General features: G+C 42.9%; 1 protein-coding gene across 5 annotated transcripts in view; it reads right to left on the reverse strand.

The window, feature by feature from the left end:
- The window catches only part of ADGRB2 (adhesion G protein-coupled receptor B2), a 335460-nt gene that overhangs the window by 84347 nt on the left and 231630 nt on the right, over positions 1-19483 (reverse strand). For 4 of the 5 annotated variants that reach the window (XM_081961837.1, XM_081961839.1, XM_081961836.1 and 1 more), the window contains exons 12-15: positions 15626-15772; positions 12492-12567; positions 12260-12386; positions 9746-9789 (exon numbers count right to left, since the gene is read on the reverse strand). In XM_081961837.1, the coding sequence (XP_081817963.1) occupies positions 9746-9789; positions 12260-12386; positions 12492-12567; positions 15626-15772 (394 nt within the window). The remainder of the gene's footprint in view (positions 1-9745; positions 9790-12259; positions 12387-12491; positions 12568-15625; positions 15773-19483) is intronic. The other variant, XM_081961838.1, reaches the window with a different exon arrangement.

Consider the following 19483-nt stretch of genomic DNA (forward strand, 5'->3'; position numbering starts at 1 on the left):
ATTTTTCATGAAAACAGACACATTTTTTGTCAAAAAGGGGCATGCATAGCCTTTAGGAGGCTTCCAGAGTGCTCCTGAGGACAGGGGGGGGGGGCAAAACGAGCAAGAAACAGCCCATTTTTCACTCATTTCTGCCCTCCCCAGTCCCCAGGAGCACTCTGGAAACCTCCTAAAGGCTATGCATGGCCATTTTTGCAAAGGGGTGGGGTGGGGTTTCGGGAGGCCAAAAATGCTGTATTCAGTGTATAAGACGCACCCAGATTTTCACCCTCTTTTGGGGGGGAGGGAAAGGCACGTCTTATACTCTGAAAAATATGGTACATGGGTAAGGCAGTTAAATAGCAAGCGAACTAGAATAGTTCCAGTAGTATTTTTTTTCCACGACTAATCTATGGCTGTGAAAGCTGAATATTAAAAAAAGAGTGAGGGAAAATAGACAGATGCCTCTGAATTATGGTAGCAAAAATAGTAACTAAGAGTACCGTAGACTGCCGAAAGAAACAGTCAATTAGTTCTAGATCAAATAAGGCTGACTGCTCCCTAGAGGAGACTACCAGCTAGAATGTCTATCATACTGCTACCAGTGTTACAATTTAGTTATCGCGCCAATTGATTCATAGCTGTTTGGCTCCTATAAATACACCCTATGCTGTGTATTTGTATTCAAGTATGAATGGTCATGGATGAAATGTGGAATAGTTGAGACTCTCTCAAAGGAGACCATAAAGCCAGAGTTGATGTCCTGGTTGATGACATTTCCTGTAGCTATTGGAAAAAAATACCAGGGAGAAGATTTTTATGAAGACCCAAGAGTAGGTTCTTAAAACATGACAGTAAAGCAAGGACACTCAACTGGAAAAGTGGTAGGAAGAGAGAAAAGACTACCAAGCTGGGATTGATCAAGCCTTCTTTCAAGAAATAATAGTGAGTAGGAACTATAATACTTTGGAAACATCATATAGATTCGTGTTTCTCAACCTTGGTGACTTTAAATCCTGTGGACTTCAATTCCCAGAATTCCCCAGCCATGGTAGCTGGGGGATTCTGGGAGTTGAAGTCCACAGGACTTAAAAGTTGCCAAGGTTGAGAAACACTGATATAGATCAAAAACTCTGTACATGGTAGGTTTACCACCTCGATTCTGAAATTCATACATAGCCTAGTCAACTGGAGTTCTGAGCTGGATATGAATGTATGCGCATATAAAGGTAGTCTTTGACTTTTGACCACAATTGAGCGCAGAATTTATGTTGCTAAGTGAGAAATTTGTCACAGTAAGTGAGTTTTCACCCCTTTGACAAGTTTTCTTCCTACATTTGTTAAGTGAATCACTGCAGTGGCTCAGTGGCTAAGATGCTGAGCTTGTCAATCAGAAAGGTCGACAGTTCGGTGGTTTGAATCCCTAGTGTTGTATAACAAAATGAGCTCCCATTACTTGTCCCAGCTTCTGCCAACTTAGCATTTCGAAAGCATGTAAAAAAATGCGAGTAGAAAAATAGGGACCACCTTTGCTGGGAAGGCAACAGCATTCCATGCATTTAGTCATGCCGGCCACATGACACCAGAGACGTCTTTGGACAGCGCTGGCTCTTCGGCTTTGAAAAAGAGATGAGCACCGCCCCCTAGAGTTGGGAACGACTAGCACATATGTGTGAGGGGAACCTTTACCTTTACCTATGGAGGGAGGGAGGGATGAATTACTGATGTGGCTGATTTATAGGCCAGTCACAAAAGTAATGTATAAGTTATATAATAATGGTGTTTAAAACAATCAAGAATCTTTCTGCATATGTATGGGACAGAAAGTTTGGGAAGCTTTTTCTTCAGGCAGAAATCAATCAAATTGTAAATCTGCATTTGCTTATATGAGCCCAGCGTCTCTGGATGAGTAGAGAACATTTTATGAGGCTCTTCTTTGTGAGTCTCCATGTGATTAAGACTTCTCACATACTCTGGGAATGTAACGAGAGCAAATGAGAGATGGGAAAAAGGGATTGGTCGGGATGAAGGAAATAGTAGGAAAAGATAATCAGTAGAATGGAAGGATGGAATCAAAAACATGTGGAACTGTGCTTGGAAGAGGCACATTCTTAGACCCAGGTGGAAGCGATGGGAATTTGTCCATGCAATTAGAATCCATCTTGATGGCACCTAATTAAGTGTGTGTTACTAATTACTCTTGCAGATGATGAGCAAGCTGCAAAATGAGGATCTGGACAATCTGGAGATAAATGAAGACCAAATTTCTTGGATACACAGTTGTCCAATTAAAGGAAATCAGAGTGCTTTGCTTTTCTTCATCAACTCATTACACGTCCAGTCCAATTTTTTTTTCCTCCAGAAAAGACATAAGTAGAAAGAGGTTAAGTCTTCTCATTCTCTTCCCCTTCCTTTAACCAAGAGTTGGTGCGCCATATTTTGTTTTTTTAATTCTTTTACTCAAAAACAACTTTGGGGATTAGAAACAAGATCCAATACGGAAAGAGAGGAAATCATTTTAGGAACAGCCCGAGATAAAGAACAGTATGGAGAGAAGAAAGTAGCAGTGAATTTTATTTAGTTCAGAACGGAAAATGTTTCAACTTTTTTAAAACAGAAATCTGTTCACATCTATCCAAGTCATGATGAGCAAAGGGGATTATTTTTTTCTGTAGAGAAATGACAGCATTACATCCCCTCCCCCATGACATGGCACTCCTTTATATCAGTACAAAGAGGGAAGATTATGGTAATTATTTGAACCACTACCATAATCTTCCTTCTCTGTATTGATATAAAATAGAATTACCCTGTAATAGAAAATCCAAGATTTATTGCGCATTGGTGCAAAGGAGAAAGGAGAGGCGGAGGAGGAGGGAGAAGGAGGAGGAGGGAGGAGGAGGAGGAGGAGGAGGAGGAGGAGGAGGAGGAGAGTTTAAAACAAAGAAAACCTACTGCATCTTACATGAAGAATGATTCTCTTTTTTTAAAAAATGCTTTTAAAGCTCTTGAAAGTCATGCAAAAACTTAAGAGCTTGCAACCTCCAGTAAAGGAGGAAAGCAAAAAAGATCTACAGCTGCCACTTGAAAAACTGACATTCTATCTTGAAATCACAAGTAATTAAGCCAGTCGCTCCTCTGCCATACCAGCAGGGTACCTCCTTTCCCCCTCTTTTTCTTCTTAATTATGTTATGTTTCTGGCAGTTTCCCCATCTCTCAATGCACCTCTGATTGTGCCAAAATGAACATGAGGATGGCAGCAGCAAGCATGTCAAAGCTTCAATACGTCAGATAAGCTCCCTTAGAACTGATGAATTTTGAAGGCCAACTTTTGCATCCAGTTCATGCCGAAATGAAAGCAAATGGCATTCTTAGAAGATGGCCCATAATACTTCAGGGTCTGAAGAGGCTGCTGTCTGCTAAAATGCTGGTTTATTTCTTTATTCATGCAAATCATTGATTTAAGACTCCCCAACTCCAGAGCGACTCTACATATCTTACATTATAAACAAATAGAAGAAACAATATTACACGCACACATACACACAAAACCACAGCCAGTTTGATCTAGTGGTGAAGGTGCTCACTTAGAAACCAGGAGATGGTGAATTCTAGTCCCGCCTTAGAAAAGAAAACCAGCTGGGTGACTTTGAATCAAGGCATCAGAAAGCTAGGATGAGGGATGTCTGTGGGGATTCTTGGGCATCCAGGATGTCCCAAAGATGCTTTTTTTCCCAAGAGGCAGCTGGACATACTGCTTTTTCTTTGAAGACCTTTCACTTCTCCTCCGAGAAGCTTCTTCAGCTCCTCCAGAAGCTTCCTCAGAGCTGGGAAAACTACTGCTACTGCTGGAGCTGCGTTGCCCCGCTGGGTTTGGGGACTTCTGCCTCCCATGCTGCACTTTGCAGCCGCCGGAGCAAGAGGTCCGTGCAGCGCTCCAGCAGCTGCAAAGTATGGTACAAGGGGCAGAAGTCCCCGAACCCAAGGGGCAATTCAGCTCCAGCAGTTTCCCCCTTCCTCAATCCAGCTCACTTGCCTTTCACCTGGAGGCTCTGCCAGAGGGGCAGCTGCCATTTCACCTCCCGAGAGAAGCTCGGGAGAGACGTGCAAATGGCCGCAACTCGAGGCTCCCGAGGAGGACGCTGGACACTGGGGGTGTCGCCCCCTGCTGCTCCTTCTTCTGCTTTCGGTAACGCAGGCTTCTTGGAGAGCATTAAGTTGCAGGCACAGTGGTGCACTGATTCCAGCAGCTGCTTTTTCCCTTGAAATTTGCTGTCCTGGCAACCATGTCCCCTTTGGGGGTCAAAGGAAAACGCAGCTGCTGAAATCGGTGAACCACCGAAAGTTCTCTGGTCCAGCTGTACCCAAGCTGGTGGAGCTCCCTTGCGATCAGAGCAACTGCGCAGCTGACCTGCACTGGCTGTCTCCCTGGTGACAGGCGGGCGGTTGCGGATGTTCCACCAGCTTTGGTGCAGCCAGACCAGAGCGCTTTCTCTTCTCAGAAATGTCTTCTCAGGGGAGCTGTGGCAGCCTGCCTGTCCCTTTCAGGTACTTCAACCCATGGGAGGGATGGGGCCAGCCGGGGGGGGGGGCATAAAGGGAGCCACAACTCCTCTGTGAATGGAGGGGAAAAAGTTCGGCTTCTCTCTGCCACTTAAAGGCTGCAGCAGGGAGAATCCCAACTTTTTTCCTCTCCCTCCATTCAGAGCGGAACTGCTCCAGCCTCCCCCCCCCCACACACACGTTGCCCAGTAACCCTAACTTTCGCGCTCTTCTCTGCGCTCTCCTCGGGACTGCAAAAGATGTCCAGAAGCGGCTTTTGGGGCTAATGGGGTTTGGGTTTCCAGACCGACAGCCCCTGCCACTTCTGGACGTCTATTGCAGTCCCGAAGAGCCAAGGAGAGGCCTTTTCCAGCCGGCGCAAAATACTTCCCGGGACTTGCTTTGCTGAGCACAGAGTGACGGGCCCGCACCTCCACCACCAGCAATAGAGAAAAGGTCTTCAGTCACTCCCTTTTGCAGCATGCCCCGATGCGAAAAACGGTGAGATTGGTGCACTTGGGGCTGCTGCTGTGGCGACCAGTGAGGCTAAACCAAGACGTGTGCCAAGAACCTTTGTGCTGTTCTCCGCACTCTCCTCGGCTCCTTGCGACTGCAATAGATGTCCAGAAGTGGCGGGGGCTGTCAGGGTGGAAACCCAAGCCCCATTAGCCCCCAAAGCCGTTGCATCAGCAAAGAGCTTACTTACTTCCTCGGCAGGCAGCAATAGAGAGCCAAGGGCTCTCTACAGGCTCTTAGAGGCACAGTGCGGATGGGCGGGGGGAGCAAGGGGACCACCGGCGACCGGATGGGCGGGGCTCAGGGATGAGCGAGCGAGGGGGCTTTCCACCACTGGAACTGGTTCTAAACATCATGCTAGATTTGTGGAATCCCCGGGCCCCGCCCATCTGGTCGCCACTGGTCCCCTTGCTCCCCCCACCCATCTGCACCATGCCTCTAAGAGCCATCAGGAACCCACCCCTGGTCTATCCTTGCCTTAGGCATGAGAGATAGATGGGTGACTTTGAGTCAAATGCCTGGAGATGGTGAATTCTAATCCCACTTTAGGCATGAAAGGAGTCTGGATGATTTTTGGCCAATCCCCCTCTCTCAGACCTATCCACTTCACAGGGCTGTTGTGGGTAAAATAGGAAGGGAAAGGCGTATTATGTACGTTTGCTGCCTTGAGTTACCTACAAAGGAATAAAGGTGGGGTAAAAACTGGATGAATAAATAAAAGAAACAAGAAGCATCTAAAGAAACAAATTGCAGGGCTATACAAAATCTACCTGACACAGCTAAGCAGTCACCCTGCTCCAGGATCAGGGGTGGGAACCAAATTGTTAAGGATTTCCAGAACCCCAGTAGGGTAGGAAGCACATGGATTCTGGGGATGGAGTGCTATTCCAGAGGACAGATGTTGCCCAGAGTGCCTTTCTCTACCAACTGCATTTTGTCTATCTTCAGTCTCCGATACTGTATGAATTTGCCTGGTTGTGCAATTCCTAGAGCTTCCACAAAATCCTTGGTGACCTCTAGATGTGTCAGTCTTAATCTCCCATAACCTCTAGCTAGAAATAGATAATAAGAATTGAAGTCAAACATACTGAAGGTACATTGGAGCAGGAATCTTGTTTTACTAGATCTGAACCAGCAACCTTGTCACCTGGCAATGATTAATTTGTTGTTTTGGAGAACCAATCAAAGACATAAAGGCAGCCTAAAAGATGGACGCTACTTTTCTTGCATTATATAGAAGAAAAATTATGCTATCTTGTTCTCTTTCTTTGTTTGTCTCCTTGCAAGCTACAAGACGATGAATTAAGCTTGCAGGTAAGATGTGTCCACTAATCGATAAGTGTTATTAGCAGTGTGAGGCAGAGAAGTCTTGTTAAAGGAGTCCAGGCAAGAATGCAGCTGAGATACTGCTGGGGCTATTTTAGTCTAAATAATGAAGGATACAGGAAATCCTCGACTTACAACCCTTCCTTTAGAGATCAAAGTTCCAATGGCACTGAAAAAAGTGATGTATAACCAGTCCTTGCTCTTACCACTGTTGCCGCACCCCATCATCACATGATTAAAATTGGGGACTTTGTCAACCAGCACATACTTACATCCCAGGCCATCTGATCACCATTTGTGACCTTCCCAGTTGGCTTCCAACAAGCAAAGTCAATGGAGGAAACTGGATTCACTTAGCAACCACATAGTTCAACCACATAGTTCAACTGTAATGATCCACTTAACAAACATAGCAAAAAAAGTTTGTAAAATCAGGCATGGTTCACTTAACAACTGTCTTGCTTAGCAACAGAAATTCAATTGTGCTCATAAATTGAGGACGACCTATATTCCCTGAATCTCTGGATTAGGGACATTTCAGCACCAGAGAAATGGACAGCTCTCCTTCTTCACAGGTACCTATTCCTGATTGGTTGAGGGCAAGGCAAGATTTCGTTCCAAAACTAGATAATGCAAAATGAACAAATCACATTTTCTTCCAAATGAATTTTCTGATCTCACTGCTTTGAAAAAAAAATGCACTGGGATGGTAGAAGAGTTGGACTCTGTATATTTGCCTGAACCTCAGCATGTAAAGATTAAATTACCTTTCCGTGTTAATTTATTACACAAAAATTACACAGGTGCTGGAGAAATATATCCATATTGTGAACCTACATGTGCTGAGGAAGGAAAGAAGCAAAACTGGTTATTATAAGAATGGCTGAGTAGATGGTCAGCTCCTAATTCAGAAGCCTGTTTTTATTCATTAGCTGTCAGGGTTAACATGAGCAAGGTCAGGAGTAAAGGTTCCTGAGAACAAGCCAATCAGCATGGATAATAATGTGCATTTCTACTGAAAAATAATTAGTTCTCAGAGTGCTGGGATGCATGGAGTAACAAAAATAAAATAGCAATGTATCAAGAATCAACCTTGGGTTTGCTAAATATATGGCTTGAGTTTACAGCTATTGGTTTTCTTCATATTAATAGCTTTTCTAGTATCTGTAACAAAAACAAAAAATCTTATCAAGAGCTTCGTCCTTCAATCTCTGCCTGGGGGCTTTAGAGTTCAAGTATCAGCCTGGAAGAGAGCTGACATTAGCTAAGATTTGTTGACTTGGTTTCCTTGTCTTCCCCTGGGCAGATCCCAGCCTTCAAAGTCACTACTGACATGTCTTCAGCTATTTCATCATATCTTAGCACAAAGACGTGCCTGATATTATCCTTATTTCACAGACAGAGAATTGAGTTTTGCCATTTGGCCAACATCACCCTGGGAAATCTCAGAAAGACGGGACGCTCCAGTTCAACGCAACCAGGTGGAGGAGAGGAATGCAGAAGGAAAGCCCAGAGGGATGATATCAGAAGCCTGCAAAAAAATAGCTGCCAAACTGTAACGCTTAATTATGATCGAGGGGGAAAATCACTATGTATATGACTAGAGAGTAATCACATCAGCTATGATGAATGTGATTAAATTTAAATATAAGTGAAAGAAAAATAAAGTTAGCTTCTGGCGTGGACCCACCCACTTCCACTTGGAATGCAGAACCAGTCCTGCAATGGAGAGGCCATCTGTAATCTTCCATCTGAAAAAAGGAGCAACGTGACAGCAGAAATGCTCTGCTTTTCTCCAGAACTAATAACTTGCATTTCATCTTAGGCAGCAGAGCTATCAGATAAATTTGGAAGAACCAGGTTTCTTTATTTATGAATCAAATTCATATAGCTATCCATCTCCCTGAAAGCGAGCTTGGGTAGTGCACAACAATCAGATAAAGCAACAACAACAAATATAGAAACATCAAAGAAAACAGTAAAATCCATATTAATAAAAAATAACAAAAGCAAAAAATACAGAAGGATTAAAAATGGCCAACGATAGAGCCATTTCATCTCTGGGTTTGACAACACGGCCAGGTCTCAAAAGTTTTTTGGAATATCAAAATGGAATGGAACTAATTTAATGTTGGGGGGGGGGAAGGAATGTTCCATCAGGTTGGCACCAGAGAAGAGAAGGCATGTCTTCTGGAACCCATCCAATGAAGATTCTTAACCAAAGATACCTGCAACATGCCCTTTCTGGCAGGTCTATTGGGACAGGCTGATGTAACCTGGGAAATATGGTCCCCCCCCCAAATCCTATAAGAGATGACCAGACTGAGCCCAAGGAGGAGTCAAACATATCATCTGTCTTGAGTCCCTTTGTGGCCACAAGAGATCTAAGTCCAACCAATCCATTGGCACTTGTCTACTGCCAATTTGCTTTGACTGTAAGTACCCTGTTTCCCTGAAAATAAGACCTCCCCGGATAATAAGCTCAATTGGGCTTTTGAGCACCTGCACTAAAATAAGCCCTCCCCAAAAATAAGCCCTCCCCTAAAATATTTAAATGCAAGTGCAGCTAGTCCTTGCCATTTCCTGGGGGGCAAGGGGGAAAACATGAGCACCCAGATTGTTGAGGCCAATATGCAGACTCCGTAAACTGCTTACAGAGCTGCAAAGCACTGTAAAATGGTATATAAATCTAAGTGCTGTAATTGTTCATTGATAAGGTATTTAAAATCTGTTTCACAGGTAAGCAATCTGTCTCCTCCTCCTCCCTCCCTCCCTCCCCTGCTCTCTCCAGTTTAAATCCTACATAGGTCTACTCACTCTATGGATAGGATGAAGTGAGATGCAGTTGAAGAAAGTTTATGGGCTACCAGATTTCTGATATTTTTTTGCCACACTAGACCAAAAGCTATCCTCCTACACTCATATTGGGAGTAAATCACGAGTATAATCTGTTACCCTTGGGTTATCTGCAGGATGGCAGAACAAAGATGAATGGTAAGACTTTTGTTTTCAACTGGAGAACCCCTTCCAACATTAGAAGGGTATCCAATTCCTGGGAGGGTGGAAATGAGGAACAAGAAACAAGAAAGAAGGAACAAGAAAGATGGATGGATAATCTTGGAAGCTTGGGATACAACATGTGAAGGCATCCAGGAGCTTCTCCCTTCATCAGCACCCACCCAATCTCTTGGATAGCCAAACAACTAACTTCAGAATTAGTTTAGCTGATGTTTGAAACTTTTGATTCTGTGTTTTGTACTTTCATTTTTGTTAAGGGTCTTGCTTGAATAACTTGCAGACATGCATGTACAGTATGTCAATCATTGGCACAGCAGCCTCATTACACAATTTACTCAATGCAGCAAGATGAAATATACTCACACTTTAGTGTATTCCCAGGTCACACACTGTTGATGTGAGGTGCCCTGGAGGACAAGTAGAAAGAGGTTGATGTGAATGGGGAACAAGATATGGTACACCTAGCAAATCCAGCTATTCCTTCCTTCCTTCCTCCCTCCTTCCCTCCCTCCCTCCCGCTTTCCTTCCTTCCTCTTTCCATCCATCCATCCATCCATCCATCCATCCATCCATCCATCCATTTTCAGATATTAATTTCTAATTAGGATAAGTGGGTTTTCTTCCTTCAGAGGGAATATCAGTATAGATTTCAGAGGCTGCCTAAGCATTCAATGCACATCAAAGTATGTTGCTGTTTCCTATGTTCCCTCTTAGACAGTAAAGTATTACAAAAAGGCAGGGCAGAAATGAAATATAAATGTCAAGAATAATTATACCAAGGGAGAATTTCTTCCCTTTCTCTCTTAATTGCAACAGATGGGGTGAAACCCTTTATACTTTCCTGATTGCTAATTTGTACCCTATAACTATTGTTGAGTGTTGGACCTTATGATTCTTGATGAATGAATCTTGTCTTTTTATGTACACTGAGAGCATCTGCACCAAAGACAAATTCCTTGTGTGCCCAATCTCACTTGGCCAATAAAGAATTCTGTTCTGTTCTCTTCTGTTCTCTTCTGTTCTCTTCTCTTCTCTTCTCTTCTCTTCTCTTCTCTTCTATTCTATTCTATTCTATTCTATTCCATCCATTCCATTCCATTCCATTCCATTCTTTATTTAATTCTCCTATTCTATTCTATTCCATTCCATTCCATTCTTTATTTAATTCTTCTATTCTATTCTATTCTATTCTATTCTATTCTATTCCATTCCATTCCATTCCATTCCATTCTTTATTCAATTCTCCTATTCTATTCTATTCTATTCTATTCTATTCTATTCTATTCTATTCTACTAATCTAACTAAAGCAAAAAAAAGTCCTGATTTTTTTTTTGTCTCCAGCAGTTTTTCAGGAATAAAAATGAAATATAGGTAGTCCTCAACTTACAACAATTTGTTTAGTGACCATTCAAAATTACAATGGCACTGAAAAACTGACTTACGACCATTTTTCACACTTACGACCTTTGCAGCACCCCCATGACCGTGTCCTCAAACTTCAGGTGCTTGGCACCTGATTCATATTTATGACAGTTGCAGTGTTCCAAGGTTGTGCGATTATATTTTTGCAACCTTCTGACAATGGGGAGGCCAGATTCATTTAACAACTGGGTTATTAACTTATCAACTGCAGTGATTCACTTAACAACTGTGGCAAGGAAGGTCATAAAATGGGGCAAAATTCACTTAACAAATGTCACACTTAACAACAGAAATTTTGGGCTCAGTTGTGATCATAACTAGTGCGTAGAGATAGAGAGAGACAGACAGCCAGATCACACACACACAAACACACCAATATTATTTATTTTTCTGATACTTTCTCTCAGTAGCTTTTTGTTCTACAGATATTTTTTGCCTGTTCACCTCTTATGCTGCTCATTAGGGAAATCAAAGTCTCATTTCAATGTCAAAACACAAACAGTCCTTGAGTTACGACCAACCTGAATATGGGGCCATTGGTTTGGTTAATGACTGTGGCATATGCTTAATGATCATGACATTTCTTTAACTGCCACTAGAAAAAAAGTCATAAAATCAGGTGAACTGCTTTATGACTGTCACAATTTATGACCCTAACGGTCTGGCTTCATTATGGTCATATGTCCAAGACTACCTGTATAGACATTTGTCCTGACTACCGTATTTTTCAGAGTATAAGATGCACCTTTTTGCCTCAAAAAAGAGGGTGAAAATCTGGGTGCTTCCGATACACTGAATACAACATTTTTGGCCTACCAAAACCCCGTCCCCTTTGCAAAACTGGATGTGCAGAGGGTTTGAGAGGCTTGTCCTGGGGACTGGGGAGGGCAGAAACAAGCAAAAAATGGACCATTTTTGCTCATTTTTGCCCCCTCTCCCAGGCCCAGGAGCACTCTACAAGCCTCCCAAAGCCTCTTCATGCCCCTCTTTTTTTTGTGAAAAATGGCCCATTGTTGCTTGTTTTTGCTCCCCCCTCCTGGGCCCAGGAGCACACCACAAGCCTCCCAAAGCTCTGCATGTCCCCCCCCCACTTTTTGTTTTTTTGCAAAAATTGAGGCATGCAGAGGGTTAGAGAGGCCTGCAGAGTGCAAAAGCCTTTTTTTAAAATTTCCCTCTTCAAAATCATGGTGCATCTTATACTCCGTTGCATCTTATAGTCCGAAAAATACGGTATGTTCTCAGGCAGCAAAAGGATGCTAGATGTGTTCCTCTGCCTCCAAGGCTCCCGCTTCACATATACCAGGTTTGGCTACTCAACCTCCAGCTATAGAACATTATTTTGTAGCATAAAGTAATAATGGGATGTTTAAGTCAAGAGCTCGTCTTTGAATTATACTGGGCTAGGTTACTCTACCCAACTTAAAGGCAAAAGTGCCACAGAACCCCACACTTACATTGATAATATGGGACAACTCCACCGTGATCAAGGGTTCCACGGCCTTTGTTGGTGGTTTCACCGTCACTGTGAGAACTTTGGACATGACTGCTAGAGGACTTCTGTTGGTGAAATTGGCAATGTCACTGGAATGAGAATGCATTCAGAGTAAAAATGCACCACCGGTGTATTCTGCAAAGACATTACCAGATGGACTCGCTTTTCACAAGCAATTTGGTAGATCCACTCACCTAGGAGGGGGCAGAATTAATCCCAAGGTGCGATACAAGATGGCGCCAATGACAAAATAAGCCGAGTCATCCGTTTCTTTAGACCGAAGGAGAAAGAAGGACAAGAGCCTCATGGATTAATGCAGCAGCTAAAGGGCCATTTGTGGGACATGAAATCAGGACTTGGTTGTGTTAAACAAGACTCACAGCAATGAGGAGACCCCAAAACTACAATTGCCAGAAGGATCCCATTTGTAAGGTTTCAAGAATCTATTAAGTGATTTATATACTGAACAAAGAAAGATGTGGTGGAAAAATCATCAGTTGAATAGTTGCCTGGACCATCCTGTCTAGGACTAATGCTTGTGTGAAAGACCAAATCAAGCTGCATCTGCATGAACTGAACCAGTATAGAGTTCAAGAGAGAATCAAATCCTTGCAACTCACTCAATAAGGATTTTAATCTCTCTCTCTCTCTCTCTCTCTCTCTCTCTCTCTCTCTCTCTCTCTCTCTCTCTCATCTATCTATCTATCTATCTATCTATCTATCTATCTATCTATCTATCTATCATCTATCTATATATTTATACCGTGGTATAATTTTTCTGAGTGGAAATTTAAGCATATGGCAGGTTAAACATATGCATTCATTTCAGCTTTATAACAAATGCATGCACATCATATAAATGGGGCTATAAATATCTAAGCCTCACATTTCCACCTCTGATTTGAAATCTGGAGAAAGAGGTTGGGCTTTCACAACAGCTGAGACAGAATCTGTAACTGGAATGCCAAATCAAAATTAGAAATATCACATCCAACTCTGTGAGTCAGTTATACTAATAACAACACTTCAGTCCAGCCTATATAATAATGTGTGTAAGCAGAGATTAGCAATAATGTCAGAGACAAAATAATCTGGCTTTAAAAATTGGTGTTTTGGCACTCACATCTAAATCTAAAATGTTCTGAACTCTTTCCAATTTATCTATAAAGATTGTATTTTAAAAAAACCTGGCGCCTTCCCTTCAGCGAGAATTGTGAAAATGTTCCCAGAATGTTCACCTATCTGTTGGAAATGCAACCAACAACATGGAGTATACTACCATATGTGGTGGACGTGCACATCTGCGAAAAAGTATTGGAAAAAAATAAAAGATTGGCTAGAGGAGATTACCGAACACCAAATTGCACTAAAACCTGAATTATTTTTGTTGGGAATTATAAAAGGAAATTATGAAAAAATATTAGATACTTAACTCTACACATAATTACGGCAGCGAGAATTACATTCGCTCAAAACTGCAAAAATAATTATACACCAACAGAAGAAAATGTAATTAAAAAAATATTGGAATGTGCAGAGATGGATAGGCTCACGAAAGAACTAAAAGAGAAAGAAGAATCTGAATATGACTCCATATGGGATTTATTGTACAGTTGGCTAGAGGGAAGGGGGGGGGGAGCAGGAAAGCAAAAAAGAAAGGAAGAAAGATTAACAAATCAATAGACAACTACAAAACCAGAAAATGATTAAAAGATAGAAATATGAGATAGACTATACCAAATAAATATTATACAAAATGACTTAAATGTAGAAAAATTGTTATATATAGAATATATAGAATATTATATATCGAATGAAAAAAGTATGAAATAATGTAAATGCACAAATATATAAAGTTATAATTATATAAGATTTACTTGTATAGATAAAAGAATCACAACAGATATGTAAAAAAATGTAATTTGTTGCAAAGATGTGAAGTTTGTACAAAAAAAAAATATTTTTTAAAAAAGCTGAACAGACTGTTTTGCAATTCTTCCTTCTCTTTCTTGGGAATAGCATTATTCCTCCATTAGTCTGCTTTGCTGATCTTAATAGCAATAGCACTTAGACTTATATGCCACTTCATATGTGCCTTCCAGCCCTCTCTAAGCGGTTTACAGAGTCAGAGTCGTATTTTCCCCAACAATCTGGGTCCTCATTATTGGAAGGATGGAAGGCTGAGTCAGTGAGTATTAAAACAGCCAGCAGTCAGCAGAAGTAGCCTGCAGTACTGCATTCTAACCACTGCATCACCACGTTTCATAGAGCATTTACATAAACAGATCATTTCTAGGAGTCTTCATCAGGTCAAAGCCGTTTTCAAAGGGTGAACTGTCCTTTTTTCCCTATTCTTAAGAGAAATATGGAGAAGGCTCCTATCTAAGAAAAACTTCTTTTTTTATAATGCAGCTTATAGTTATCTTTATTACTTTGATGGATCTATTAGGGAGTACCCTCAAAATGTCAGCAGGGCCCCAGCAAAAAGACAATGCCAAAAAGGCCTGTGTTTCTTACCCTTGGCAACTTAGAGATGGGTGGACTTCAATTCCCAGAATTCCTGAATTGGAGAATTCTGGGAATTGAAATCCACCCATCTCAAAGTTACCAAACTCGAGAGACACTGGCATAGGCAGTTTGATGAGAACTTTAACAGATTAACAGAGTTGGAAGGGACTTTGTAGGTCATCTAGTCCAACCCCCCTCCACCCAAGCAGGAGACCCTACACCATTTCTGACAAATGGCAGTCCAATCTCTTCTTGAAATCTTCCAGTGATGAAGCTCCCACAATTATTGAAGGCACGCTGTTCCATTAGTTGATTGTTCTGTCAGAAATTTCCTCCTTATTTCTAGGTTGAATCTCTCCTTGGTCAGTTTCCATCCATTATTCCTTTCTGGCTTTCAGATGCTTTGGAAAATAGCTTGACCCCCTCCTCTCTGTGGCAGCCCCTCCAATATTGGAACTCTGCTATCCTGTCTCCCTTGGTCCTTCTCTTCACTAGACTAGCCAGGCCCAGTTCCTGCAACCATTCATCGTATATTTTAGTCTCCAGTCCCCTAATCATCCTGGTCGCTCTTCTCTGCACTTTTTCTAGAGTCTCAACCTCTTTTTTATAGTGTGATGACCAAAACTGGATGCAGTTATCTTCCAAAACCTAGCATTCTTTAGAAAGACCCACAGTTTCCTAACTGAATGGCAGGAGAGCATCTGGGAGCACATGTCTTATTCAAGCTGCCCACCCCTCCTCTAACCACTACTCCTGGGTCTCCTTTTCCTCCCACCTCCACCCACCCTCAATGAGTCGGTCCCTTGTGGAGGCTACGTACCAGATGAGGAGAGATTGAGCACTTCTTTGGGAATGAAGATCTTGTCTTCGGAGTGGCGGGCCCAATCCTTCATGCCCCGACGCCCCTTCATGGGGAAATTGATATCACTGGAGACGGCAGAAACTGGCTCTCTCTGGATGCTAATCACTGCCAAGGGAGGGAAGGGGATAGAGAGGAGAACAGGAAAGAAGGGCTGGGTGTCACTCTGGGATAGAGATCAGGAAATAAAGCACACTGGATCCTCATCCTTCACATCATGGCTTTCTACAGCAGGGATGGAACAGGGGTCCTTGGTGGCCATCAAATTCCTGCTTCATTACAGGTTTATAAAGGTTATTTTAATTTTAAACATGCAGAGGACATGCTGTAAAGCTAACCAAACACCATCTGCTCACATCTATCGGTAGTCCTCAAACTTGACACCATTCATTTAGAGACTTACAACATTGAAAAAAGTGACTTACAACCAGTCCTCATGCTTATGACCATCACAGCATTATGTAAGATGCCATTAAGGAGCTGCATGAATACAGCAGGGGCTGTATGGTCATGTCTTCAGAATTTGGGGGCTTTGCAACTAGCATGTATTTATGACAGTTGCAACATCCTGGGGTCATGTGATCACCATTGGCGACCTTCCCAATCGACTTACAATAAGTAATGTCAATGAGGGTACCTTGATTCACATAACAATTGTATGATTCACTTACAAATGACTCAGGTGTGATTCATTTAACCTTATTTAGCAACACAAATTCCAGTCCCAAAAGTTGAAGACAACCTATATATTATTTTGGAGAAACACCTTTGGGCCCCTCAAAGTCTTACTGGAATCATAAACAGCCCCTCCAGATGGGGATGAGTTCCTTCACCTGCTGATGAATGGGGGTTTTGTGATTTATCATACCCACTAGGTTCCCCTTGCACATACGTGCTAGTCATTCCCGACTCTAGGGGGTGGTGCTCATCTCTGTTTCAAAGCCGAAGAACCAGCGCTGTCTGAAGACGTCTCCAGGGTCATGTGGCTGGCATGACTAAATAGAACGCTGTTACCTTCCCAACTGCCACCTGAACCTTTGATTGATAAGCTCGGGGTCTTAGCCACTGAGCCACTGGGTCCCTAAGTTCTACAATGACAGCTAGGAAATTCACCATCGGAGGCTATGGATGCAAGCTCGTTTCCCATCAATGATGGTAGGACACAGAAGAAAGTGGAACAAATGAGTGAGAGACAGAACTTTCAGAACAGAAAAAAAAGAAATAAGACTTGGAAGAAACTTGGCTTTTTGCTCTTGTCCAGGTTGGAGATCAATATCCTGCCTGCCTCACCTTTTGCTCTTCAACCTCTTTTGCCTAAGATCCATTAAAAATGTTTTCAATCTCTTGGAAATACAGGGACACATCTTATGATATGATGGCATCCAGCCAGTGGTGGGATACGATCGGTACGCCCTGGTACAGGCATACTGGTGCCTGCTGGGAGTACCAGGTACTGTTCCGGTACGGTGCTCCGGAGGGCGCACCAACCTGCCCGCCCTCCTTACCTGTATTTGAGCCGATTGGGGCTTCCACGCACATGCTCGGAGCGTACGGTGCCTGCACAATGCTCTGCCGAGCAGCTGGAGCATCACAGGCAGTAAGTACGCATGCGCGCACTGCGTACATGCATGTGGTGGACACCCAGCCCCATTGCACCATTCCAGTTGCAACGTGATCTGGAACCCACCACTGCATTTAGGGCTGGGTTCCGGCCGACATTACTACTGGTTTGGTGCACAATATATTTGTGCACACGCGCTCGCTTAAAAGGCTCTGTGCATGCGCACAACACTAAAAAAGGCAGAAATACATTTTGTCAATGAAGATTGTTCTCCGTATGTGCAGAACAGAAAATCAAGATGGTGCTGCCACCGATAGAACCGGTACGGTGAAGTGTCCGGTCAAGTTACTACCTATTCATCCAAACCGATCCGAACCAGGAGGAACCCACTGTCTGCCTCTGTTTTGCTATTTGCTTTCGGCTGCCATTGAAATGGGGAGGGGGGCCTGGTATTTGGGAGGGGAAGTTTAAGTACAGGAGAGATTGTGAAAAGGGAGTTTTGGTCTCACCGTCTACTGTGCATCCTGGAGATTAGTACTTGGTGTCGGTCAAGGCCAATTGTCCTGCATACCAACCTTATGATGCTCCTTGAAGATGGAACTCACATGACACCTAAGGGATTTGCATATTGGACACTGGGATGAGGGTTACCAGGGGGTCACATGTTGATATGTATGATTTCACCCGTTTTTGCCTCAGATCTTGCTTTGCTTAGCAACTATCTTTTCATAACCAGTAAACGTACTCTTAATTCTGCAAAATGGAGTTAAGTGGTTTCTTTCTTGGTTGCTGAGGGAGGCCGGCTTGACACCCACCTCTGGTGGCATCCCAAAGAAGCATGAAAGAAGTTTGAAACACTTTCTTCAAGAAGGGGCTTAAGTGAAAAATAGCCATGAACTTTTGGGAGGTGGTGGTGGAAAAAAACAAGGCAGAACATCCCACAATTTTTATAAAGATAACTTGGAGATATTTCCAGAAGCCATAAGACGGATGCTGGGAGCCACATACATCTTGCGAATCACCTCCCTCTGCTCTACCATGAAGTTCACAATGGATTGCAAGAGCTGAGCCCGAAGAAGACAATCATTACCCAGAGGACATTCTTTCTACTGTGAGGGGAGAGCTATATCCATTGGAAAGTTGCTGGTAATAGGCCTAGGAATGAGCTTGCAGGCCTCACTGAACCAAAGTTCAAACCAGTGGTAGTCAACCTTTTTCTACCTACCGCCCACTAATGGATCTTTCTTGATGGAAAAATTTCCTTACCGCCCACCACTTTTTGCGCAAGTGCAGAATATTTTTTAGAAAGGAGGGTGTTTTTTAAAAAAAGAAATGTACATACATTTATCTTTTTATTTCTACTTTATGCATGTTTATAATGTTTTTAACTTTATAAAGTTTAATTAGAAAACAATAAAGTAAATTGAAATTAGCTTTACTAGTGATTAATGAGATCTTTGAGGCTGATGCTGCGAGACTAAATATTTGATATCTGGTTCGATTTTCGTAAGGAACAAACGAAGGTCTCCTCTTTCGGTGCTTTTCCTTTTTACCTCCTTTTTTATCTTCCTTAGGGCTATGTACAAAAGTAAGGCTGAGCTAGTTAGCCCACTTATTATTATTAGCCAACAACAATTCTCTCCTGCCTTTTCTTTCTCCTATTTTGCAACTGCTCTGCTCCGCTTCTGCCTGTCCCTGCTATCAGTTTCTACTCGACTTCTCCTCCTCCTCCTTTCCCCACAACCCCACTCCCTTTTAGCAGTGATGATGTTACCTAGTTTGGTAATGAAATGTCTGTAAGAAAACCACCAAGTTCAGAAAGCAGCAAGGATCCCCTATCCCCCATCTCCTCTTTCTCCCTTTCATTCTCCTTTTTGTCTTTTCTGCTCCTCCCCCCCCCAAGCTCAGAAAACAGCAAGGATCCCCTATCCCTCACCTCCTCTTTCTCCCTTTCATTCTCCTTTTTGTCTTTTCTGCTCCTTCCCCACCCCCCAAGCTCAGAAAGGAGCAAGGATTCCACTATCCCCCACCTCCTCTTTCTCCCTTTCATTCTCCTTTTTGTCTTTTCCGCTCCTTCCCCCCCCCCTTCTAGCACTTCACCAGCTCAGGCGCGACCGGAGAAGTTTCTCTTCTCAGAAATGTCTTCAGTGGAGCGGTGAGGAGCTGAGGAAATTTCTCCGGTCGCGCCTGAGCTGGTGAAGCGCAGGCAAGCGCCGTCCCATCGCCAGGGAAACAGTGAGTGAGGTGAATCACGTGGT

This window comes from Natrix helvetica, assembly GCF_964273705.1.
Source record: "Natrix helvetica genome assembly, chromosome: 9".
Taxonomy (NCBI): domain Eukaryota; kingdom Metazoa; phylum Chordata; class Lepidosauria; order Squamata; family Natricidae; genus Natrix; species Natrix helvetica.